Source organism: Clinocottus analis, unplaced genomic scaffold (assembly GCF_023055335.1).
Source record: "Clinocottus analis isolate CAN_PGR_092001 unplaced genomic scaffold, fCliAna1.0.p SCAF_19, whole genome shotgun sequence".
Lineage (NCBI taxonomy): Eukaryota > Metazoa > Chordata > Actinopteri > Perciformes > Cottidae > Clinocottus > Clinocottus analis.
This window is the reverse complement of record NW_027175920.1, coordinates 13,248,126-13,267,544: the sequence shown is the minus strand read 5'-3', so window position 1 is coordinate 13,267,544 and position 19,419 is coordinate 13,248,126. Positions and strand designations below refer to the sequence as shown.

General features: G+C 45.2%; 1 protein-coding gene across 1 annotated transcript in view; it reads left to right on the top strand.

Moving 5' to 3' along the window:
- Positions 1-19,419, top strand: part of ogfod3 (2-oxoglutarate and iron dependent oxygenase domain containing 3) — a 24,173-nt gene extending 4,754 nt beyond the window's left edge. Inside the window, exons 3-9 of the mRNA XM_068583071.1 lie at positions 564-639; positions 765-807; positions 1,853-1,917; positions 2,564-2,620; positions 2,836-2,989; positions 9,185-9,308; positions 19,163-19,419. Coding sequence (XP_068439172.1) covers positions 564-639; positions 765-807; positions 1,853-1,917; positions 2,564-2,620; positions 2,836-2,989; positions 9,185-9,308; positions 19,163-19,299 — 656 coding nt within the window. The 3' untranslated portion in view covers positions 19,300-19,419. The remainder of the gene's footprint in view (positions 1-563; positions 640-764; positions 808-1,852; positions 1,918-2,563; positions 2,621-2,835; positions 2,990-9,184; positions 9,309-19,162) is intronic.

The window sequence follows — 19,419 nt, the reverse complement described above, 5'->3', positions numbered from 1 at the left end:
AAAAAGCTCCAGAAATGAATAATAGACACCTGTACCGACGGACGACCTGGAGAAGTTACACCGCTGGCCTCGTCCGTCAAAAAACAAACAGAATAAGCAGCAAATCCTCAGAACTGAAAAGCTAAACCCGGAGAATAGTTGGATTTATTTTATTTTTTATTTTATTGCTGACTTGAACAATTCACACGTTTTTTAAATGATCTTCTTGTGTTGCAAAATAGCACATTTTCACAGTAACCATTGGAGCTCTGAGAGCAGGTAAAGGTAAGCAGCTGGGCCAGATGTCTGACAGCGTTTTGTTCACAGCTCACAAATAGTGAATGAATGGAAGGGAAATATTCTGTCCAGTAGGAGTCAGAGCACTCGGGATCCCCTCCAGATCCATACGTGGCTTACTTTAATGCAGGGTTAGGGCCTTTCATCTTCTGGCTCTACTTTCTCTCCCTGCTATGAGGCCTAAAGCCTTCAAAAAACACCAGCGGGGTTACCCCACCACTGTTTTTCCTAAATCTTCTCTTACGTGAGTCTCTCTCTCTCTCTCTCTCTCTCTCTCTCTCTCCCAGGATGCACCCCTCAGAAGTGTGGCCGTGCGGTCACAGACGCCGTGGTGACGAGGGAGGAAGCTCAGGCCCTCAGGAGGTTTTTTACACTTTTGGTCCTGCGCTGCGCAGCACGTCTCGTTGTTGTTTCACCATTCGCCGTCCTCCATCTCTATCGAGAGCGCAGCGCAATCACTTTGCATGCTTTCTGTCTCCGACTCACAGGCTGGCTGAGAGGGGGCTGGCGCTGGCCGGGTCAGAAGGAGGAGTAAGTATCGCTGCAATCATTTCACAGAGAGGCGGAGGGGTCGATGGTCGATGGACCGACTGTGGTTTGCTTGATCAGAAGCCGTTCCTATTTTTATTGATCGTCTCTTTGCTTTTCTTTAAGCTTGTTAAAACAGTTGCACAAAAAAAGGTGTTTTTGTGGCTTTTCTTTTTTTTTTTTACCAACTATGAAACATGTTTGCTAACTGTTGCAAAGCGTAAAGTAAAGATGGCACAATTACTCTCGATGCACAGATAAATACTTGTTAGTCATGGGATTTGTTGAAAATTAGACTATATAAAACAATGTTACCGCCTTATCCTTTTAACAGCAGATTAAAATGAACTGATTCAGACACAAGTGTCCTAAGGATACACAATTTGGTACAGTTGGCATGATCCTGGCATCCGGAAGACATTTGGGTCTGGCCTGACTTCGGAGCAGTTGTATCTCAAAACCCAAATCCTGTCCACAGCTGTTTCCAATATTCTTTATATAAAAATAGTATCTTAAGTTAACAACTATTGCCACCAGCAGCAGCATAGAAATACATACGCGTTAAATACATTATGCTCATAACGCTGCAGGCTCCCGGCTGTAATGACCCTGGCTTGACACTAGGAGGCAGGCTGCCACAATGAGCGGCGCTCCGGCTTGATGAGCCGCCCCTTCTCAGATTAAAAAGCCCGAGTTGTCTCGGTCCAGATGTCCCTGGCATGGCCTGCCCTCCGTCCCCAGCGGGGCAGCCCTCAGCCTAATAAAGGGACTGTTAATGGAGTGTTAAGACACTCCAGTGAAGTGGGAAGGGGGGAGCATCAGAGAAAACAACTTCTTTTTTTGGCTCGTGGAAAACAGAGCAGTGTCCCGAAGGAGTTGACGAGCAATAACAAGTAAAGGGCAGAATGAGAACGCCACGAAAAAAGGCCACAGAGGGAGCAGCGATCAACTTTGAAACGATGTCATCAACTGCCAGCGATTATTAGGCCAGCTGAAATGTAACGTGCACTAAATCCTCCTCTTCTCCCCCTCTTTTTGACCCCTCCAGGCTTCCATACTGGACCTGCACTCTGGCGCGTTGTCGATGGGCAAACAGTTTGTCAACATTTACAGGTGGGAAAGTACATGTTGTCTTTGTTCTTGTCTACACTCGTGTGTTTCCCAGAAAGATAACATCCTGCATATTATGTAACATTTGCTGAAACGCATGCACCAAAAGCACAGCGTTGGTCATCAATCTAACGGATGCCGGTCCTTTTGAGCTGTCCTCTCCAGGTCCAGTGACCTGTACAACCCTAATTTATCACTGCCAGCTGAGCGCCATTTTTGTTTTTTTATCACCCGCTCCTCTTTTCTGCACGCACACACACACACACACACACACACACACACGCGTATATCTCTCGCCGATACAGGATCCTCAGGGACCTTTTTGTAGATTTTAATCAGGAAGCGATGACGATGGCACACCCAGCCAGCGTCCCACCCTTCACCCCTCATCGGGGACTCCCTCATGTGGTCGTTTCCTGTCTGCTGTGCGTTTGGATGCGTTTGGATGGCTGGGTGGCACACCCGTCTGGGTAATGGTGCACTGTGCCATACTGCAAAACCTTTTTTTTAAAAATGCTAATGGGTCCCTTCTCCTCTGCTCTCTCCTTTTTTTCTTTTCCTCTGTGCTGGTGTTTGTGTCTGTCTGCTCATGTGTCCCTGATTGGCTTCGTCTGCGTGCGCAACTCTTTGTCTGTGATTGTGGCTGCAGGTATTTTGGGGATCAGATGAGTGATGTGTTCACACAGGAGGATTTCCGGCTTTACAGGTGACTAAAGAATCAAAATTCAAAGTTTTTTCCCCTCCAATATTCCATGACCTTTTATTCATGAGAAGGGACAAACTCAAATGATGGTACTTTGTCGCCGATAATGGCAAACACTATTCCTTACTATAATGTTCCTAACTAAACAGATAGATCGTGCTCCTTTAAATCCGATCTTTTAATCTGATTTTTGTCTGTCTGTTGTTTTTCACCGCTAGTAACGTACGTGGGAGAATCCAGGCCGTCATTGCTGAGACGTTTGGTTTGGATCCGAAACTGTTGTACCTCACCAAGCCCACCTTCTTCTCCAGGATCAACAGCACGATAGCGAAGACCCAGCACGACGAGTACTGGCACCCGCACATAGATAAGGTAGCACACACAGACCTTCTACCTTAGCTGACCCGGAGAGAAGCAGCAGGCTGGTGCATGCTGGTAGCACAGAGGGGGGTGCTATTGACTTTATTTAACAGATAACAAGCTGTTACTGGGAGCAAAGAATCTGGAGTTGTGCATATCTAACGACACGGCTTAGATTTCATCTGCTCCCTTTTAAATGGGCTGATGAGATGAGCTTGATATCTTTAATAGATTGGTTTAATCTGACAGCAAAGTTCTTTAATTTCCAGTCAATCTACATTCTAAATCTTCACTGTGTTTATTTAGGTTTGTGTAACGGAGAAAAAAAAATGGAAACGATCCCAAAATGAGTTTTCAAACAGCAGCTGGGCTCACCCTGTGGCACAGCGATGAGGGGGTTGTGTTGTTTTTCTGGCTAGGTCGCCCGTGACCTCACAAAACCACGCTTTTAGACATAACTCAAGAATACATCTGCATGTTATTACAATGTTTGCGTACAATCGGCAGGTGGTAGTAGCTGTCATCCGGTAGAAATCATCCGACCTGCGTTAGCTTAGCCTAGGTTAGCAACGAGTGCTAATGGCCGCCATAACCATCCGGGGGACGGATCTTCTCGTCAAAGTTAACAAACGTCCAGAAGAGCAGATGAAATGTAAGGAAAAGTGGTTTGACTCAATTGAAACGCGCCTGCTCACCTTTCCAAGAGCACACGAAGAGACAGAGCCCCCAGCGGAGGATTCGGACCAGGTGGTTTTAGCGGTTTGCAGCCTCGCCGTGACGCTGCAGGGGAAAGGGCTAAGCTCACCCTCCATACATTGGCACCTTCAAGAGTTGTAGCTTTCAAAAGCTGTGAACACTTTGACCTGAAGATGTGGTTGGACGACACGCCGCTCCTTGTAGTTTCAAAGAAACCCGGCTTTCCAACACGCTGCCAACGAGGCACAGAATCAGTCCGGCAGCAGAAAAAGGATGGAAGCGTCTTGATCGTCTTCAAAATGTCATCTTGAAATGTACATTTTTGAAGGTTTGCCTGAACCCTGATCTTCGAGAAATTAGACGGACCATCTTTTTAGAAAATGAAAGCCACGGAGACTCAGCAAACTTGTGCCCAGAAAATCCCTGTTGGTTCTCCGACATCCACGTTAATCATCAATGCAGACATTGAGCTGATTTGAGCTATTTCTCACGTTATTTCTTAAAAAAAGAAAGAAAGAAGAAGAAATATAAGAGAATGAAAAATCCCCCTCAGGAGGGATTGTTAATGCCTCGGCCTCTGAGCATGTTTGTCACTGCTTTAATCTTCGTCTCACACTTTTCACTTTGCTTATTGTCATGAGGTTAAAGTTGGTCTGGGATTCATAGAAGACCTTGAAGACGATGTGGCTCTCTGGGGTGAAAACCTTCAACATATTTAGTTGGATTGGGAGTAAATATTTGCTTCTTCTTGTTGTCACCCCAAAAGCTATAAAACAGATAATTGCGTGTAACACATCTGACTTCCCTGAATGTTGTTTTTGGGAGGACTGTTTGAATATACAGGCCCGGGGATGTTATGTCTTGGCATCGCTTTGGAAGCATCGGCCTCAATATTTTCCTGTGCTCCTCTCTCGCTAAATGAACAAGAGGCTAACGGTCCATATTGACTTTGCTCGCGATATTTCTTGGAACGCAGGAGTGTTTGCGGTCGCCTCGTCCATATTAATATTTGTCACCCCATCCTGTCCCGCTGGCCCTCGACAGCTGGAACAGTGTAATCTGTAAGGACTCACTTCTCTTCCCCATCTGTCTCTGCCACCATTTTGGTGCTAATTGGAGAAACTCAACCCTCATTTAAATGTAAATGGCCTCGGACGCCTTTGGTGGTGGATTTTCTCCCCATCGATCATATCGCTGATACGGTGTCATAGCACCAGACGTAGTGGGACAGCCCTGGAAGTGTGTTTCCTCATTAGTGGCAGCGATAATCCTGCCTTCACGATGAAACGGAATAATAGTTGTTAATGTCAAATGCAGTATTTTCATCCATGACCTTGTCTTGCATTGCTGCTGGCGTAAACATGTACACCAGCTGGTTAATAGAGTACGTCATGTCGTACAAATTGCCTCCAAACCTGGTTGGTTTGAGATTTCAACTGTTTTCAAGTGATTCTCATAAGTTTTATGTCACATTTTAGCCTCTTTTAGCACGTAATGTTGACTTGATGTTTCGTTGTCTGGCCCACAAACTCTGCTCCCATCGACCTCATTGTCAAAGCTTTTGCCCCCCAAAAAGCTGCCCAGAACCCAACAGGCGGCAGACACAGTTGGAGCACACATTCACCGTAACAGATTTATCTGGTGATAATGTGTGGCCCCAAAACATAACTTAATACCAGTGGCGGTTATATACTTTACCTGTGTAGGGCTACAGGCACTGAGGGCTTCTGCTTACACTCTTATTTGAATTTAAAGTCAACATTAATGCCGTTAAACATAATAAAATTGTCTTGACTTGGTTGTTATATTCTGCTTTTCCGCTTAAATGCTTAAAAAACAGCAATGTAAATGCGCCAGTACTAGAGAGCTTTTCTGGTCTTCCGACCACTCAAAGCGCTTTAACACTACATGACATCATTCACACACTGATGGGAGGAGCCACCATGCAAGATGCCACATCAGTATTATCAACCATTCATACTCATTCATAGACCGTAGGCGCAGCTACGGGAGCAACTTAGGGTTAAGTGTCTTGCTCAGGGACACGTCGACATGGGCATGAAAGTAGTGCAGCGTGTTCCCCTTGTAATGCGGACACAGAGTCTAGCCATGTAATACTTTATTCCTTCAGACTCCAATAGAGTGGCGAGACGTTTCTTCTTTAACGATGCAGTGCAATTATCAGACAGGGTGAGAAGTAGAAACGGGGACAGCGTCCCTTGTGAAGTGTCCTGACAGATACACACTGATCATTTGTATCAATTAATTGGTGTATCATGTGAAAAGTTGCATGCTGAGACTCTTGAAATCCCTTTGAAACTGTTTCCAGTCTCCTCTGCACCAGGAGGGGTGAAGTTCATTCAGCGACTCTTAAATCTCCCAGCAGTTTACTTTTGTTATTCCTCTCTCTGAGGTGACATCAAGTTCAAGCAGTCTGTCGAAAGTTACTGTTTGACTCTGAAGACACCCACTCCTTGTTCCCTGTCAACTCTGGTATGTGTCGTTACGGCTACACTCTGCATGCTGTTGCAGCTCACGTCAGCACGCTCCGTTTGGCATGAGTTAATTCACTCCGTCTTAAGGCTCCACATCGCTTAATAATACTAATAATTAATCCCTTATTAGTCCCACAGTGGGGGAAATGTATTCCCTGCATTTTCACCCATCCTTTATAATTAAGGAGCAGTGGGCAGCCTCGAGCAGCGCCCGGGGAGCGGCTGAGGGTTCGGTGTCGTGCTCAAGGACACTTTGACATGCAAACTATGGGCAGTCTCCCCATGAGCTACAGCCACCTTTTAAAACCTTAATCCATTTAGTTGCATAAGTGTGACTTGCAAGTATGCCCTTACTTTATCTATCGCTGTTGGATATTATGAGGTTCACGTCAGTGCAAAAGCTCACGGTTCTTTTTTTATTATTTTTTTTTACGACTCCTATATTTTATCAGTCCCAAAGGTCTTTTGAGGAGAGCAGTTCGGTTGAGGAGTCAGCAGCAAGTGAGACCGCGAGAGGAGACCACACATTACTCTCTCTCCTGCTCGAATGTCTGACAGAGTGGCCACAAGCGTGGCTGAGACGCTGCAGTGGCAGGAAAGCCAAAGCTTTGGAGGCCCTGTGTGGTCACTTAGCTCAGCAAATTGTACGCAGGAGGAGGATAAAAGCGCCAGGGTCCCGCTGCGTGAAGTGATCACAATGCAGCACTGTTGGAATGAAGTCGGATTCGCGACGGTGACGCTGTGTGCAGCGTGATTCATAGGAATCATGTCTAAAGGGGTATTCAAGAAATTTCAAATTCAGTGCAGGTGAGATTGAGATATCCTGGCTGTTACGCAGCATTTCATCTTCCTCTGAAATTGGAAATGTACTGCAACCCTGTACAACAAGCCAGAAAACCTAACAGGTTTTGCTCCGGCCAGGTTAGCCATTGCTAGCAGAAACCGTTGATAATGATGCATTATGCCAATGTTTTGCGCATGAATATGCCGTAGCAACATGTGCACAGATAAGTTGCACAATAGTGTATGTTTGACTGATTAAATGAGACAAAAGTAAGACAGAAATCCCAATAAACTGCATATTACTTATTTTATTTTTTACTGTTGCTGCACGGAGCAGCCATCTTGGATTTCCAGGTTGTGGTTGCTGGGGTTCAGGCAACGTTCCAGTTAGTTTTACGCCTCCGCAGTTCAAAAAGGAACACAGCATGAGTCCCTTATGGGGGGTTAATCGCCGAAAGCATTAGATTCCACACTTCCCATAATGCAACTGGAGATGATCTTTATTCAATGGCTCAAGGGATGTCGGTTAGAGTGTTGCTCAACTGAAATATTTCAACAACTGGTGCATGGGTTGTCATGAAAGGCAGAGCATTCGTGGTCCCTGGACGCTTCCAGACATTCATGGCTTCCAGCGAGCCGTCTTGACGAAGGGCGCAAGAACCGAGCGATGCACTTGAGTATCGCGATGTTGTGTTTTGTCCCCGCGTCAACTCTCCAAAACACTGTCCAATGTTTTTATTTATTGTTCATGCAAAGAATCGTGGCTCAGGCCGCACGAACTGTTGTGCTCTGATGTTGGAAGTTACAGGATTTGTTATAAATGCAAATACAGAACTTTTCTATAACTTAAATTGTATGCTTACGGTAGTATGGTTTATACTATGACAGTTTTCCTAAAAGTAGATTTAAATCTCCTCCCGACCCTTCCTGTCACTTCACGATAGGCCTTTTCTGTAAATCTTGAAAAGAGAGAAACATTTCTGCATCACCTGAAAAGATCTTGAATCATCAAACCATCCAGTTTAATGAAACACAAGTTTGTGTTATAAAATATATATTTACGCATGTTAGATCCTTAATAAATGAGACCAAAATGCATTTCAGAGTTAACCAGCAAACTCTCTATTTTTCATTTATATAGATACATTATTGGTTTTAAGTATAGAGATACATTACAAATTGCAGAAGCAGTGTCCTATGACCTGTACATGAGTTCATATTCAAAGCTAATTTTTCAAACTAGTGGAAACTAGATGGGAAACCATTCAAACCCAGAACATTTCTGTCAATAGACTCGTTCGTTAGTGCTTCTTCTCGCCTTGAATCCAGACGAGAGCAGGCGGCTGCTGCTGAGGTGTTTACAAAAAACTGCAATGTGAAATACATTACGACTGGTTTTAATGTGTTATACAAATACGATTTTCTATTATAAACCACACAAAATATGTTTTTAGATTAAACCTGAGACTAATCGTCAACACTCGAGCGTAAAGTATTACAACTAAACATGAAATAAGGATTTTCTACAAGACGTGGTGTTTGCTGTCAGATATAAGAGCCAATCAGCTCTCTGTGGCGAGAGCCATGCATTTCCCATCATGCACTGGGCCAGGCAGTCGGTGGAGAGCTGCTGCAGCGCCTGGCTCTAAAATCGACGGCCGCCTTGCTCTCTTGAGAGTATCGTTGACCACGTGCGCATGACGTCAGAGGAGGGCGGAAGCAAGTCGGACACAAATCTAACCAGCATGCATTGCGCGCCGATCGCCGCCGATCAATTCTGTGCAGAAGTGGCTCATCGAGAACGAACCTATTGACTGGAGTCATGAATAATGACCAGTTTGCTGTCATGGCTACCGTTCTGGCCACGTTTTAACAAGGCCTGGGATCTGCTTTGAGCTGGCTGCGAGGGAATCCACCGGGTTGTGCCTCTTTGTGTACTTCACCAGTTAGTGGCAGTCTGATTGAGGCCGAGGGTTGAACCGGGTCGTCCGCTAACCGGCTGATCGGCAGTCGATCCCCAGCTTCCCCCTGTCGGCATCTTGATATCCTTGTTAAACCGCATGCATTCAGTCGAACATAGCATAATGATCGTTAAAACACCGTCTTTGGGAAGGACTGATGTGCAGAAAAGGTCGCATCCTCGGACGGTGACCGTGGTACATGTGAAACCCGCTGAACATCAGCAATCTCCGATTAATGAAGGTGCCGCCTTCCTTCTCTCGCTCTCCGCCAGGTGACCTACGGCTCCTTCGACTACACCTCGCTCCTGTACCTGTCCGACTACGGCTCCGACTTCACCGGAGGACGGTTCATCTTCATGGACGAAAATGCCAACCGGACGGTGGAACCTCGGGCAGGTAACGGCCAAGCTCTCGGTGTCCAGCCACGCGGCGCTTTTGGCCGCTTCAGCTTCAAAGGCCGCGATCGGCAGGGTATTGCAAATCCAGATGTAATGCCTGGTAACCACTGACTTTGTCTGTAAGCCGACTAGCCCACACTTAAAGTAGATTTATCATTACAGCCGCAAATTCTGATTGCTGTACTTGGGCTGCATTATGAGTCTGGAGGCGGTTTTAGTGGGCGTAATCCTTTTGGTAAATGGGTAATCGGCAGCTCCGACTGAAGGTGCAGCGGATTAGGCTTTACTTCACATGTAGTCGCCAGGGGGTTTGACATAACAGCTTATTGATCTGGAGGGGGGGAATCAAGTGGTCTGTATATGTAGAGAACATTTAAAAAAATATGTGTACAGCTGTGAGTAAATCGTTTTTTTTTTTTTCACGTTGTTCGGCCAAAAACCACATGGCTTCCTGAGACAGTTACCTCGGGTAACGTGGCACTGATGAGGAAAATTGTCTGGAATATACAAACAATACAATTAGGTTCACGGTAAGGAAAATTAGGGAAGTTTGCAAGCTGCTCGCTTTTAAAGGAATGTGCCAGAAAGAGTTTGCCAGCTTGTCTCAGACATTGAATTGGATGTTAATTCTTCAGCCCTTTTAGCTCCGCTGTTTTGACTGGTACTCTTTTCTTCTTTTTTGTTTTTTTTTAAACGTTGTAAGCTATTAAAGTTCATTTTACCCAAGGGACAATTAGTCTTGGAGCCAGGTGAGACGCAAAAGCACTCACCTTCACAACGAGCTCAAAAACAAGACGTAGAGGTCATTGTAGCCGAGGTGGTGACGGAAAATCAAAGAAAAGTTGAGGAGTATAAAAAGTGGGCCAAGGGCGGAAACCTTTGTCTAATTTAAGTGTTATTTATACACTGAGTTATTCTCAAGGGGCTTCCAGTCTGAACATACAACATCCGTCCTTGGATGCCATGTTCCCGGAAAAAAAAGATATGTGTGGCAGTAATATTGCCACACGTCACTGTGAACTCGGCGGCGCCAGAGGGAGGCTGAGCGACATGGTCTTCAATTTATATCACGGTGTGATTTTTAAGCATCACGACGCATTCGTTTCCCTAAAACGTCGACGTGAATGCTTCTGAAGGGGTAGAGCACTGGCATGATAACTGCATAGCATAGCGAGGACGTCCACAAAGGATTAACAAAGAATACATAACAAAATTAAAAGTTCTCATACATCCAACCAACCGGAACGCTCACTGAAAACTACAGGAAAATTACAAATTAGATATTTTCTTTGCTATGGTCATCTTTAGTGGTTATTCACAGGAAATAGTAAATATATGATCACATTTTGATTCAAACACTTGAATTAGTAGTAGTGGTATTAGTAGTTTTAAGCTACTTAGAGCTAATGTTAGGAAGGTAAAATGTATTTGTTCAAGGTTCTCGCCAAAAGCTACATTTTCCAAGATTAGATTTGAACATATTATAGCGGAATTAACCTTGGCCAGATACAAATCTTCATACTATATAGCACTTCAAAGTCTGCACTGCTGAGGCCGCTAAAATCTAAACGGGCTGGTTTTTGGGAATGGCTCATTGTCTGAAAACCATCTTGTTTCAATAGCAGCTGATGGATTGGTGCATCGCTACCGGTCTCTTGAATTCATCCCGGTGTTCGTTCTTTACAACTCGTACCTCCTACCGCTTTTTGCTTCTGGCTTGGTGACATCGTGACCTCTCGGATCGGCGGTTGGCAAACTACTTTAGCTGGCTAACTGGCTAGTAACACGCTTGCAAGTTGGGAGCGTGCCAGCATTAGCCAGCCACAAAGCTCGCTGGTTTTCAAACTGGAAGTTGGCAATCAGCCAACAGGTTTAGAACAGTTCATTCAAGAGCCATATTTGCGCCCCCGACTCTTATCTCATGACTGCAGCCCATGCCTCTCTTCACGCAGTGCTTTATTCTCCAAAGGAGGTTTCTGTAAAAGTGGAAGCTTAGCACTCATTGCATGGCCTCAGTGAAGCGACGGCTTAGTGAGTCTGTTCAGTATGGAGCCCATCTCCTGCGGCCGCTACCTCTCCCTGACAGCCTTACCTCCACTTTTATCACATCTGACAGTGAACCATTCCCTGTCATCTCCGTTCACCTTGTCCCTTCTTGCACCCCCCCCCCCCCCTCTGCCCACCTTCTTATCTCACCAATTGTCCATCATCTCCAGCCCTTCTAAAACGACTCTGCCACTTTTATTCAATGGCAAAAAGAAAAAGAGGAAGCGATCCTTCTCTTTCGTCGCCGACAATTTTTCACTCTTCCTTCCGCCCTCACATCCTATGACGGACTGGAGACGGACGCCGACTGAAGGACGTATGGTAATAAAGCACGGCCGGCGCCTCGTCTCTCCCGTGACGGCCATCTTGCTTCAGTGAAGTGAGGAGGACCTCCAAACTGTGCCGAGAGATTGTGGCGACAGTGTAATCTTCGAAACCCAACGCAGGCGGCTGGAATAAGAAGAATAAGAAGAGAGGAGAAGTGAGGCCTCTCCACACACCTCCTTGATTGAGTTCTCCTCCTCAGCGAGGTTGGAGCATGCTCGATAATCCCACGATGAGAGGCCCGTCGAACCGCTGTGATTATTGTTTAGACAGGTGCATCGAGTGGGAGACGCAGCAACGTCCCGTGCGTAATGCACCGGCAGCTCAGATCATTTATTTGTCTCCTCCCCAAGAACGCAGCAGACCTCCATTGAGAAGCGGTTGTTGGTGTCACGCTGTGCAGTTGACAGACGGGCGTCGAGCCGGTGAGAGTCTGATCCTCATGTCTGGACGGATGATTACTTCGCTGAGATAATCGCGGCTCTTTGAAGCGACGCGTAGGGTGTAATTATGACCCCATGACGACAATCAGGAAACGGCTGCCGGAGAGCAAGAAGTCAATAACGTAAATGCCAGGAAGCGCCAGGAATGGCTCTGCAAGTTTTACTGCTTTGTGCAAGTTTTAAAGGGAAGTTTGGTGGAGGGGAGAGGGGGGTTGAGGGAGGAGGAGGAGAGGAGAGAAAGAAGAGTGGAGGATTAGAAGAGAGGACGACGCGACTACTGGGTTTGCTGGATGTGAAAGCTGGTCCCCTACAGGGTAAGGAGAGAGGCGGTAAGGAGGGTGAGCACAGACAGGAAATGGCTGGGAGATAGATAAAGCGATGATATGTGATGGATGGAGAGATAGGGTGCTTGGCAGGGAAAGGTAGATAGACGACAGAGCAAAGGAAGGACAGACGACGGAAAAAAACCAGGTCTTTCATTCGAGAGAGCCAATGGGGGTTAACCCGCCACGTAGACGACCACAGGGGAATTAGATAACCTCAGCTGGGCTGCCGCTGGAAAAAAACCCCGGCAGCTTGACCTTGCCAGGTGTGCGCACAAAGACAATAAATAAAATAAAAATGTTTGAAATGATTCCTGGCACATAACAGGGATGATTTCACAAGGTGCTGCATGTGAAGCAGATGGGCTGAGTTTTTTTTGTTTTTTTTTTCAGTTTTCTTTTGGATTTGTTTTGGAACATGAGACTGAAATCAGCGCTGGAGGTATGGAGCCGAAATAGAGACGTGTTGGGCAGTTTTAAGAAAGTTCAAAGGTCAAGATCCCCGTGGACCTGTGGTCCGTCCCGTTCTCATGTACGTAGGGCTGCAACAACGAATCCATAAAAATCCATAATTAAAAAAGTTGGCAACGAATTTCATTATTGATTCGTTGTGTCGCGCGATTATCATACGTTATACATTATCATACGTTACGGTTATCACGCCGCTCAATACGTCGCGGAGATGTTTGAGTATTGAACAAAACACTTGAGCGCAGCAGACAGGAGCTTCTGGTGCAGCCTGTTGTATCCTCTCGTACGTCACTGCATAGTCGCGTTGCGTGCACAATAACGTAGCAGCTAGGCTAACCGTTGTCGTTAGCTCGCTAGCTGGTCGTTCATTCCCCGTGTTTGAGCTGTCGGGTTAGATAACGTCTTCGTTTTAAAACACAGCGGAGGCTTCAAGAGAAGCAACGCGTAAACATCTCCTCTGAGGTGCAGAACACAGACCTGAGTTCAACAGTCTGATATAATGAGGCTTCATGCAGAGAAAGTGCTGCTGGGATTTGTAGTTTTATATCTAATGAACAACCTTTGCTTAGGTAAAGTGCAGTCCTTAAGTTATCCGTTGATACATTTAGTGTGTGTGTGTGTGTGCGTGTCTGTGAGTGAGTGTGTAATTTAGTTTTTCATTAATTTTTATAAATTCTTTATTGTTAAGATTTTTTACACTGTGAATTTGCCATCATTTCTTTTTTTTGTAATAAAAAGTTGCAAATTATTGCTTTAAAATTATGATTTTTGTATCCGATTTAATGGAAAAAAAATAATCGATCGATTATTAAAATAACCGTTAGTTGCAGCCGTACATGCACGCGATATCTCAGGAACGCTTTGGATCGAAATTCTTCACGTTCAACTTTTGGCCACCAATTTCTAATCAGTTCATCGTTAAACTCAACGCGCTTTAGGCCGCAACTCCAAAGTCCTTCTAGTGTGGAGCTCCAACTAGATCCTCCAAAAGCTGGACCCGACACCTCCAATGCTGCAACCAGTAGCACCTTACTGCTAGACCCCTCCCTTTAAACCAATTTAAACCCTGCGGCCAAACTCCAAAAAGTTTCCAACAAATCTTTGTTTGTTTCCAAACAAAGATAACCTGCGATGACATCATCAGAGGGGTCGTTTTGTCAGACTCCACCTTGCCTGGATACTGTGCTCCACGATGGTGCTCCAATCAATCATTTTCCACCTGTGATCTTCCACCTCTGTTTAAATTCGACATCACTCCACGTCATCTACTTCTTAACTTCCTCCCAGCCTCCCGAGACACACGTACAGCCGGTGTGATTCATCTTCCACTAATCCATCACGAGGCTGACTGGACAGTACCACGACGCGTCGCGCGGCTTGTGACGGTGCTGGTGGAGTTCGTGGGCGTTCGGGCGTGTCCCTGAGGGTTCAGCATCACGCCCTTCAGGTCCCTGAAGTTAAAGAACCTCATCGTAGGGCAAAACTGTGACGCGTATCTGTTGTTAAAAGTTGTAAAAAACAAATAGACAAGAGGCAAGAGTAAATGAAGATCAGCCACAGCAAAAATGAAAAGATTTTTTTTTAAAAAGGACTTTCATGATGATGATGTCCTTGACATGAAGCAGCTGTGAGGTCTAAACTCAAACCCACAGCACAAGAGCAGAAAAAAGTTAAAGAAATTTTAACACAGAAAAATCAGGCAAGGACGTATTGAGGCCCATTTGGGCTATTTGACTGCTATTTGAATTCATAATGTACCAAACCATATATTTCACTTGTATATTACTTATGGTGTTGAATGCATCCAAATCCAGCAGTTTTCAGGCTTTTATTTTTTTAAATTCCTTTTAAAAAAAACTATGATTTACAGTTTTATACAACAATCGATCAGTTCTCCCCCTCCTCTTCCTCATAGACGAGGTTGGTAGCATTTAGAGCCCGGCAGATAAACTGTCATGGCTGTTATTGGCCGTCAATTTTAGCTTATTATAGACTGATAATCAGAACCCATTCACTCCTGCAGCTCCTGCAGAGACGTTAGTGCAGAACTGATGAGACGCTAAAAGATATGAATTTCTCCAGAGGTATCTCCAGGTAATTAATTTCTATTAGATTGCTGTTGCTCGTTTTATTTGATTGCTAATTTTTAGTGGGGATTTTCTTGCACTAAACTATAATTGGGATTCGGCCTCTTCAGATAGTTTCCTTATGCTCCGATGCTCAAGAAGAGCCCTTTTCTTTTATTCATGTACGAGGAAGACAACACTTATTTCCAAAGCATCGCGCCGATGCAAAACGAAGACAGTAATCCTGATACGCAGGGTCAGGAAATGATATCAGAGTCATACTTGGAGCTTGCGTTTGTTCATAAAAAGCAGAGTTCATTAAAACGGATTGATTCCTGGAAACTGTATATTGCGCTAAGCACTCTGGGGAACGAGATAGAAGGTTTCCACTTGTGTGTGGCTCGAGGAAATAGTTTCATGTGTGGCCTCAGTCGGGTTGTTTAGTCTCTACAGAAACCTGGGCCTCTTTGATATGTAATTGAGTCCGGTATTATTTCAGCAAATTCCCTTTTAGCGTTAGCTCCTTTCTGTGCTGCTGTCAACATGTCAACCGTGACCTCACTTTGCTCGTCGGCTCGCCGTTTAGTCCGAGCACCCAGGAACATCATCGGGCTTTGAAGACGATCTTTTACAACTTCCGGGTTTGTCTGGCGACGCCACGGAGCCCAGAAAGACTTTTTTTTTTCCCCCCGTAGACTTGTAAAAAGACGTCTGTAAACCAGCAGGAGATTATTATTTCGGCTATTTTTGAGGGGGAGAACAATCTGCTCCCCAGTATGAACACTCGGAGCATTATTATAGCAGCGAGATGAAGATACAGAGGAGCGTTGTCTGCACACACAGACACCAGTTGCGAATTATTAGCGCGGGTAGATTTCGTGTAAAGTCAATGCACGGACGTGAATGGAGGGTGACTCTCCCTCTCGGTGTTGTCAGAGCGTCTCCTTGCCTTGTTGGCAGAGCTGGGCCAGCCACTCGTGCCTTTTTGGTGCATGTTTGTGCACGTGAGCGCGCCGGTTCATGGCCACCCGCCGCTTCCCCCTCAGGTAAACACTCGCCCAGTCAGCACTGTCTCCGTTGGTCGAGCTGTTAGCTGTTAGCACCGTTAGCTGCAAGTCATGTTAAGAGACGCGGAGGGGCAAAAGAATCACTCTCAATTTAGTGGCCCTTAATTCATTTTTTAAGCTGTTTTAAGTTGTAAAATCCACTTATAACCCAATCGAGTTATTTCCCCATCGGCAAAATGAAGTGCTGCTCATGCGAGTGAGCCGAGGCAGAGCAACTCGGGAGACTAACCGCTCGTGCACTCGCTCTACGGGCCCTGTGGATGCGGAAGATCCAGGTGACTTCATACTCTGTAATCATCTGGCTATGTATAGTACCTTTGTACTCGCATGGTTTAGCCTGTGGGAAATGGTGTTTGTTGTTGTTGAAGGCAGTTATAAAGAACAGACAAGTTAGATAAACAGCGGTATTAGTTCACTTCCGAAACACTAATGTCCATGACTAAACAATCGGGTGAGCCACCTGACATAATGTCTAGAGGAGTCCTGTTCTGTGGCTTGAATTTTCATTATGTTGTGTTAATACATATGTCAACAGGGTTTTTAAAGAGGTTTTCTTACTCGCACAGACCCACAAAGCTCCAGTTTCACCGAGGCCGTCTATAGGTGAGGAAATGTTATGCATGCAACGTCACCTCGTGTTCGGAAACGCACAATAACGCGAGTTGATCGGACTCATGCGTCACCGTTGCACATCTGTATTTCACCCCGCTGCAAGACACACAAGACACAGACAGAACTTATTCTTCGCTGCACTCGCAGAAAGTCAGACGCAAATCCAGCTGTTTTCATCAGGACAGTGTACTTTAATAGACAAAGAACGTTGCAGTACAAAATCAAAATACATATTTTTCTTCTCACCTGTATGCAATTTTTCAATCGAGATTGTTTTTGGTGTGAAATATCTGCCAGAAAAGTAGCCAAAAATACAAAAGCATTTGAAAAACTGACCAGAAATCAATACATTTGTTACTTAATACAATCCAGAGACCTTAATGTGAGCATCGTAACAGTAGGAACTGTTTTCTTTCCACCAAACTACATCCTGCCGATTCTGTCTGCGCAGAAAGAAGCCGGTTTCTACTCGTGGACAGGAACTCTCTCGCTAACCCTGAAGCTACGACAAACCTCCACTCACGACGACCCAGGAGCTCTCCTCAATATTTGCGGAAATATAAATGCCCAAATGGTTTAAGGCTGATGTGTTTTTTTAAGAGTATCGTCGACTCTCAACGTTCAAAACCTCTCTGCCACGTTCACGCAATAAAAAAGGACCAGTATTGTTTTTTGTGAATGTCTTGTAAATTTCCTCTGTGAATATCTCCCATTGTGTCTCCACTAATCGTCTCGGCTGACGGCAGTGAATCTGCTGGGCTCTTCGCCGCAAACGCTGGGACCGTTTATATTGACAAGTGCGAGGGATTATTTTTCAAAGATTATTTCATTGTGCAGTTATCTAAAGCTGTGTGGCTAATTTGAGCACTTGGAAAAGCCCCTCCCCCCTTTTCAATGACATAAAACATGGAGGCGACCACGTATTTTATCTGCTTTTTGTTTGTGTGTGTGTGTGTATGTGTGTGTGTGTGTGTGCGCCATTAATTCTCTTTCTTCTCATTCCCAGTCTTTGGGTTTTCAGTGTACTTTCCATTGTTGTACTGCGAGCACTGATTTCCCCTGATGTCCTCAGCCGGTGCCCCGCCAGTGGGGGATTCACCCTCCCGAACACAAACGCACACAAACACAAGTCGTCAGGATTTCTTGGAGGGAAAACAGAGCAAACAAATTGGCTGGCGATGATTCCAGTTATTTATTTATTTTTAATTCATCTTCACATAATGAGATAAACCCGTTCAAAGGGCAAAGAACCCTGAAAGTTTTGTAACCAAAGAAAAAAAGAGTCTGAAAACTTCAAAAAAATATATAAAGCTCTTTAATTATGGAGCACAGCTGCAGACCGGCGATGTAAGCATTAATGCAAATGTCGGTGAAGAGTTCATGAGACGCAACGCCTCTGATAAATAAAAAACATTTCCCCTGAGGAAACCTCCCCAAGCTCCCGCTGCGTCTGTCCAGGAAAACGATAGTTTAAAAAATCATTTCAAATAACACAGTCAAAATAAGGCATCTCAGCAGTTTGCTGAAATACAATCCTGGAATAAGTGGTGTGTATCCTTGTGGGTCCTTTTTGTCTCCTCCGGGTTCTGGCTGTTGTCTTGTTTTGCTCTTTTGTGTCCTCATCAAATGTCCCTCAGCTTCACTGCACTGCGCGGTTCACTTTGAACAAACAAGTTTTTCTTTTTAAATGTTCTCTCGGAGATTGAGAGGAGAATATTGTTTCTGTTCTCACGTCTGTGCATTAAATACAGAGTTGGAGTCAGCGTTGTTTAGCATATAGAGTGAAGAGAAAACGTGGCAAAGCTCTCAGACGCTCTAATCAATAGAATATATATTGTTTGTTCAACATGAAGAGAAATGTAAATGACCCAATTTGTGCTTTTTGGTACAAATTGCATGCTGGTGCTAACCACAATTTAGCTCAAGTTTAGCCTAGCTTAGCATAAAGCCTGGAGGAAAAAGAAGCTAGCATCACTGCAGCTACTCAACTTTCCAAAAAGAGTTTCTGTTTAATGAACGGGCAAAACATTGGTTGGTATAACACCAACCAATGTTTCTTACTAAAATATATGCGCCCAAGCTAGCTGGCTAGCTGTTTCCCCTGATCTTCACTCCTTATGCTAAGCTAGGCTAACAACGTTGTGACGCCGAACACGGCATACGGACGTGATTGATATCAATCTTCTCGCTTCACTTCAAGAAAGACGGCGAGTAAATGTATTTCACCAAATTAAAAAATATAAAACCTGTGAATATCATGAGTGCAGAGGTTTTGGGAGCAGAACTTTGGTGCTTTTTTGAACTCGTGACTTTCACCTGCTTCTAGTTTTCATGCCCGGCTCTGTAAGCCACGTCCTGACGTCACGTCTGCGTCATGCAGACACGATATTTATACATTATCTTCTTCTTTGATGAACAGCAAACAGGCGCGTTTCCCAAAATGGACCTTTTTTAAAAATCTCTCCTCTCATTGTCTCTCATTCATTCCCTCCTTGCGCAGGACGAGTCTCTTTCTTCTCCTCCGGCACGGAGAACCTCCACCGCGTGGAGAAGGTGGCGTGGGGGACTCGCTTCGCCATCACCGTGTCCTTCACCTGCGACCCGGCACACGGCATCTCGGACCCCGCCGTGCCCTGAGGCGCCCGCGAGGGGCGACGACGGCGGCGCCGCTCACCGGCGAGGACGAGCCCTGCAAAGAGGACGACCAGAGGGGAGGGAGGCAAGACGGGAGAGAGAGAGAGAGAGAGAGAGAGAGAG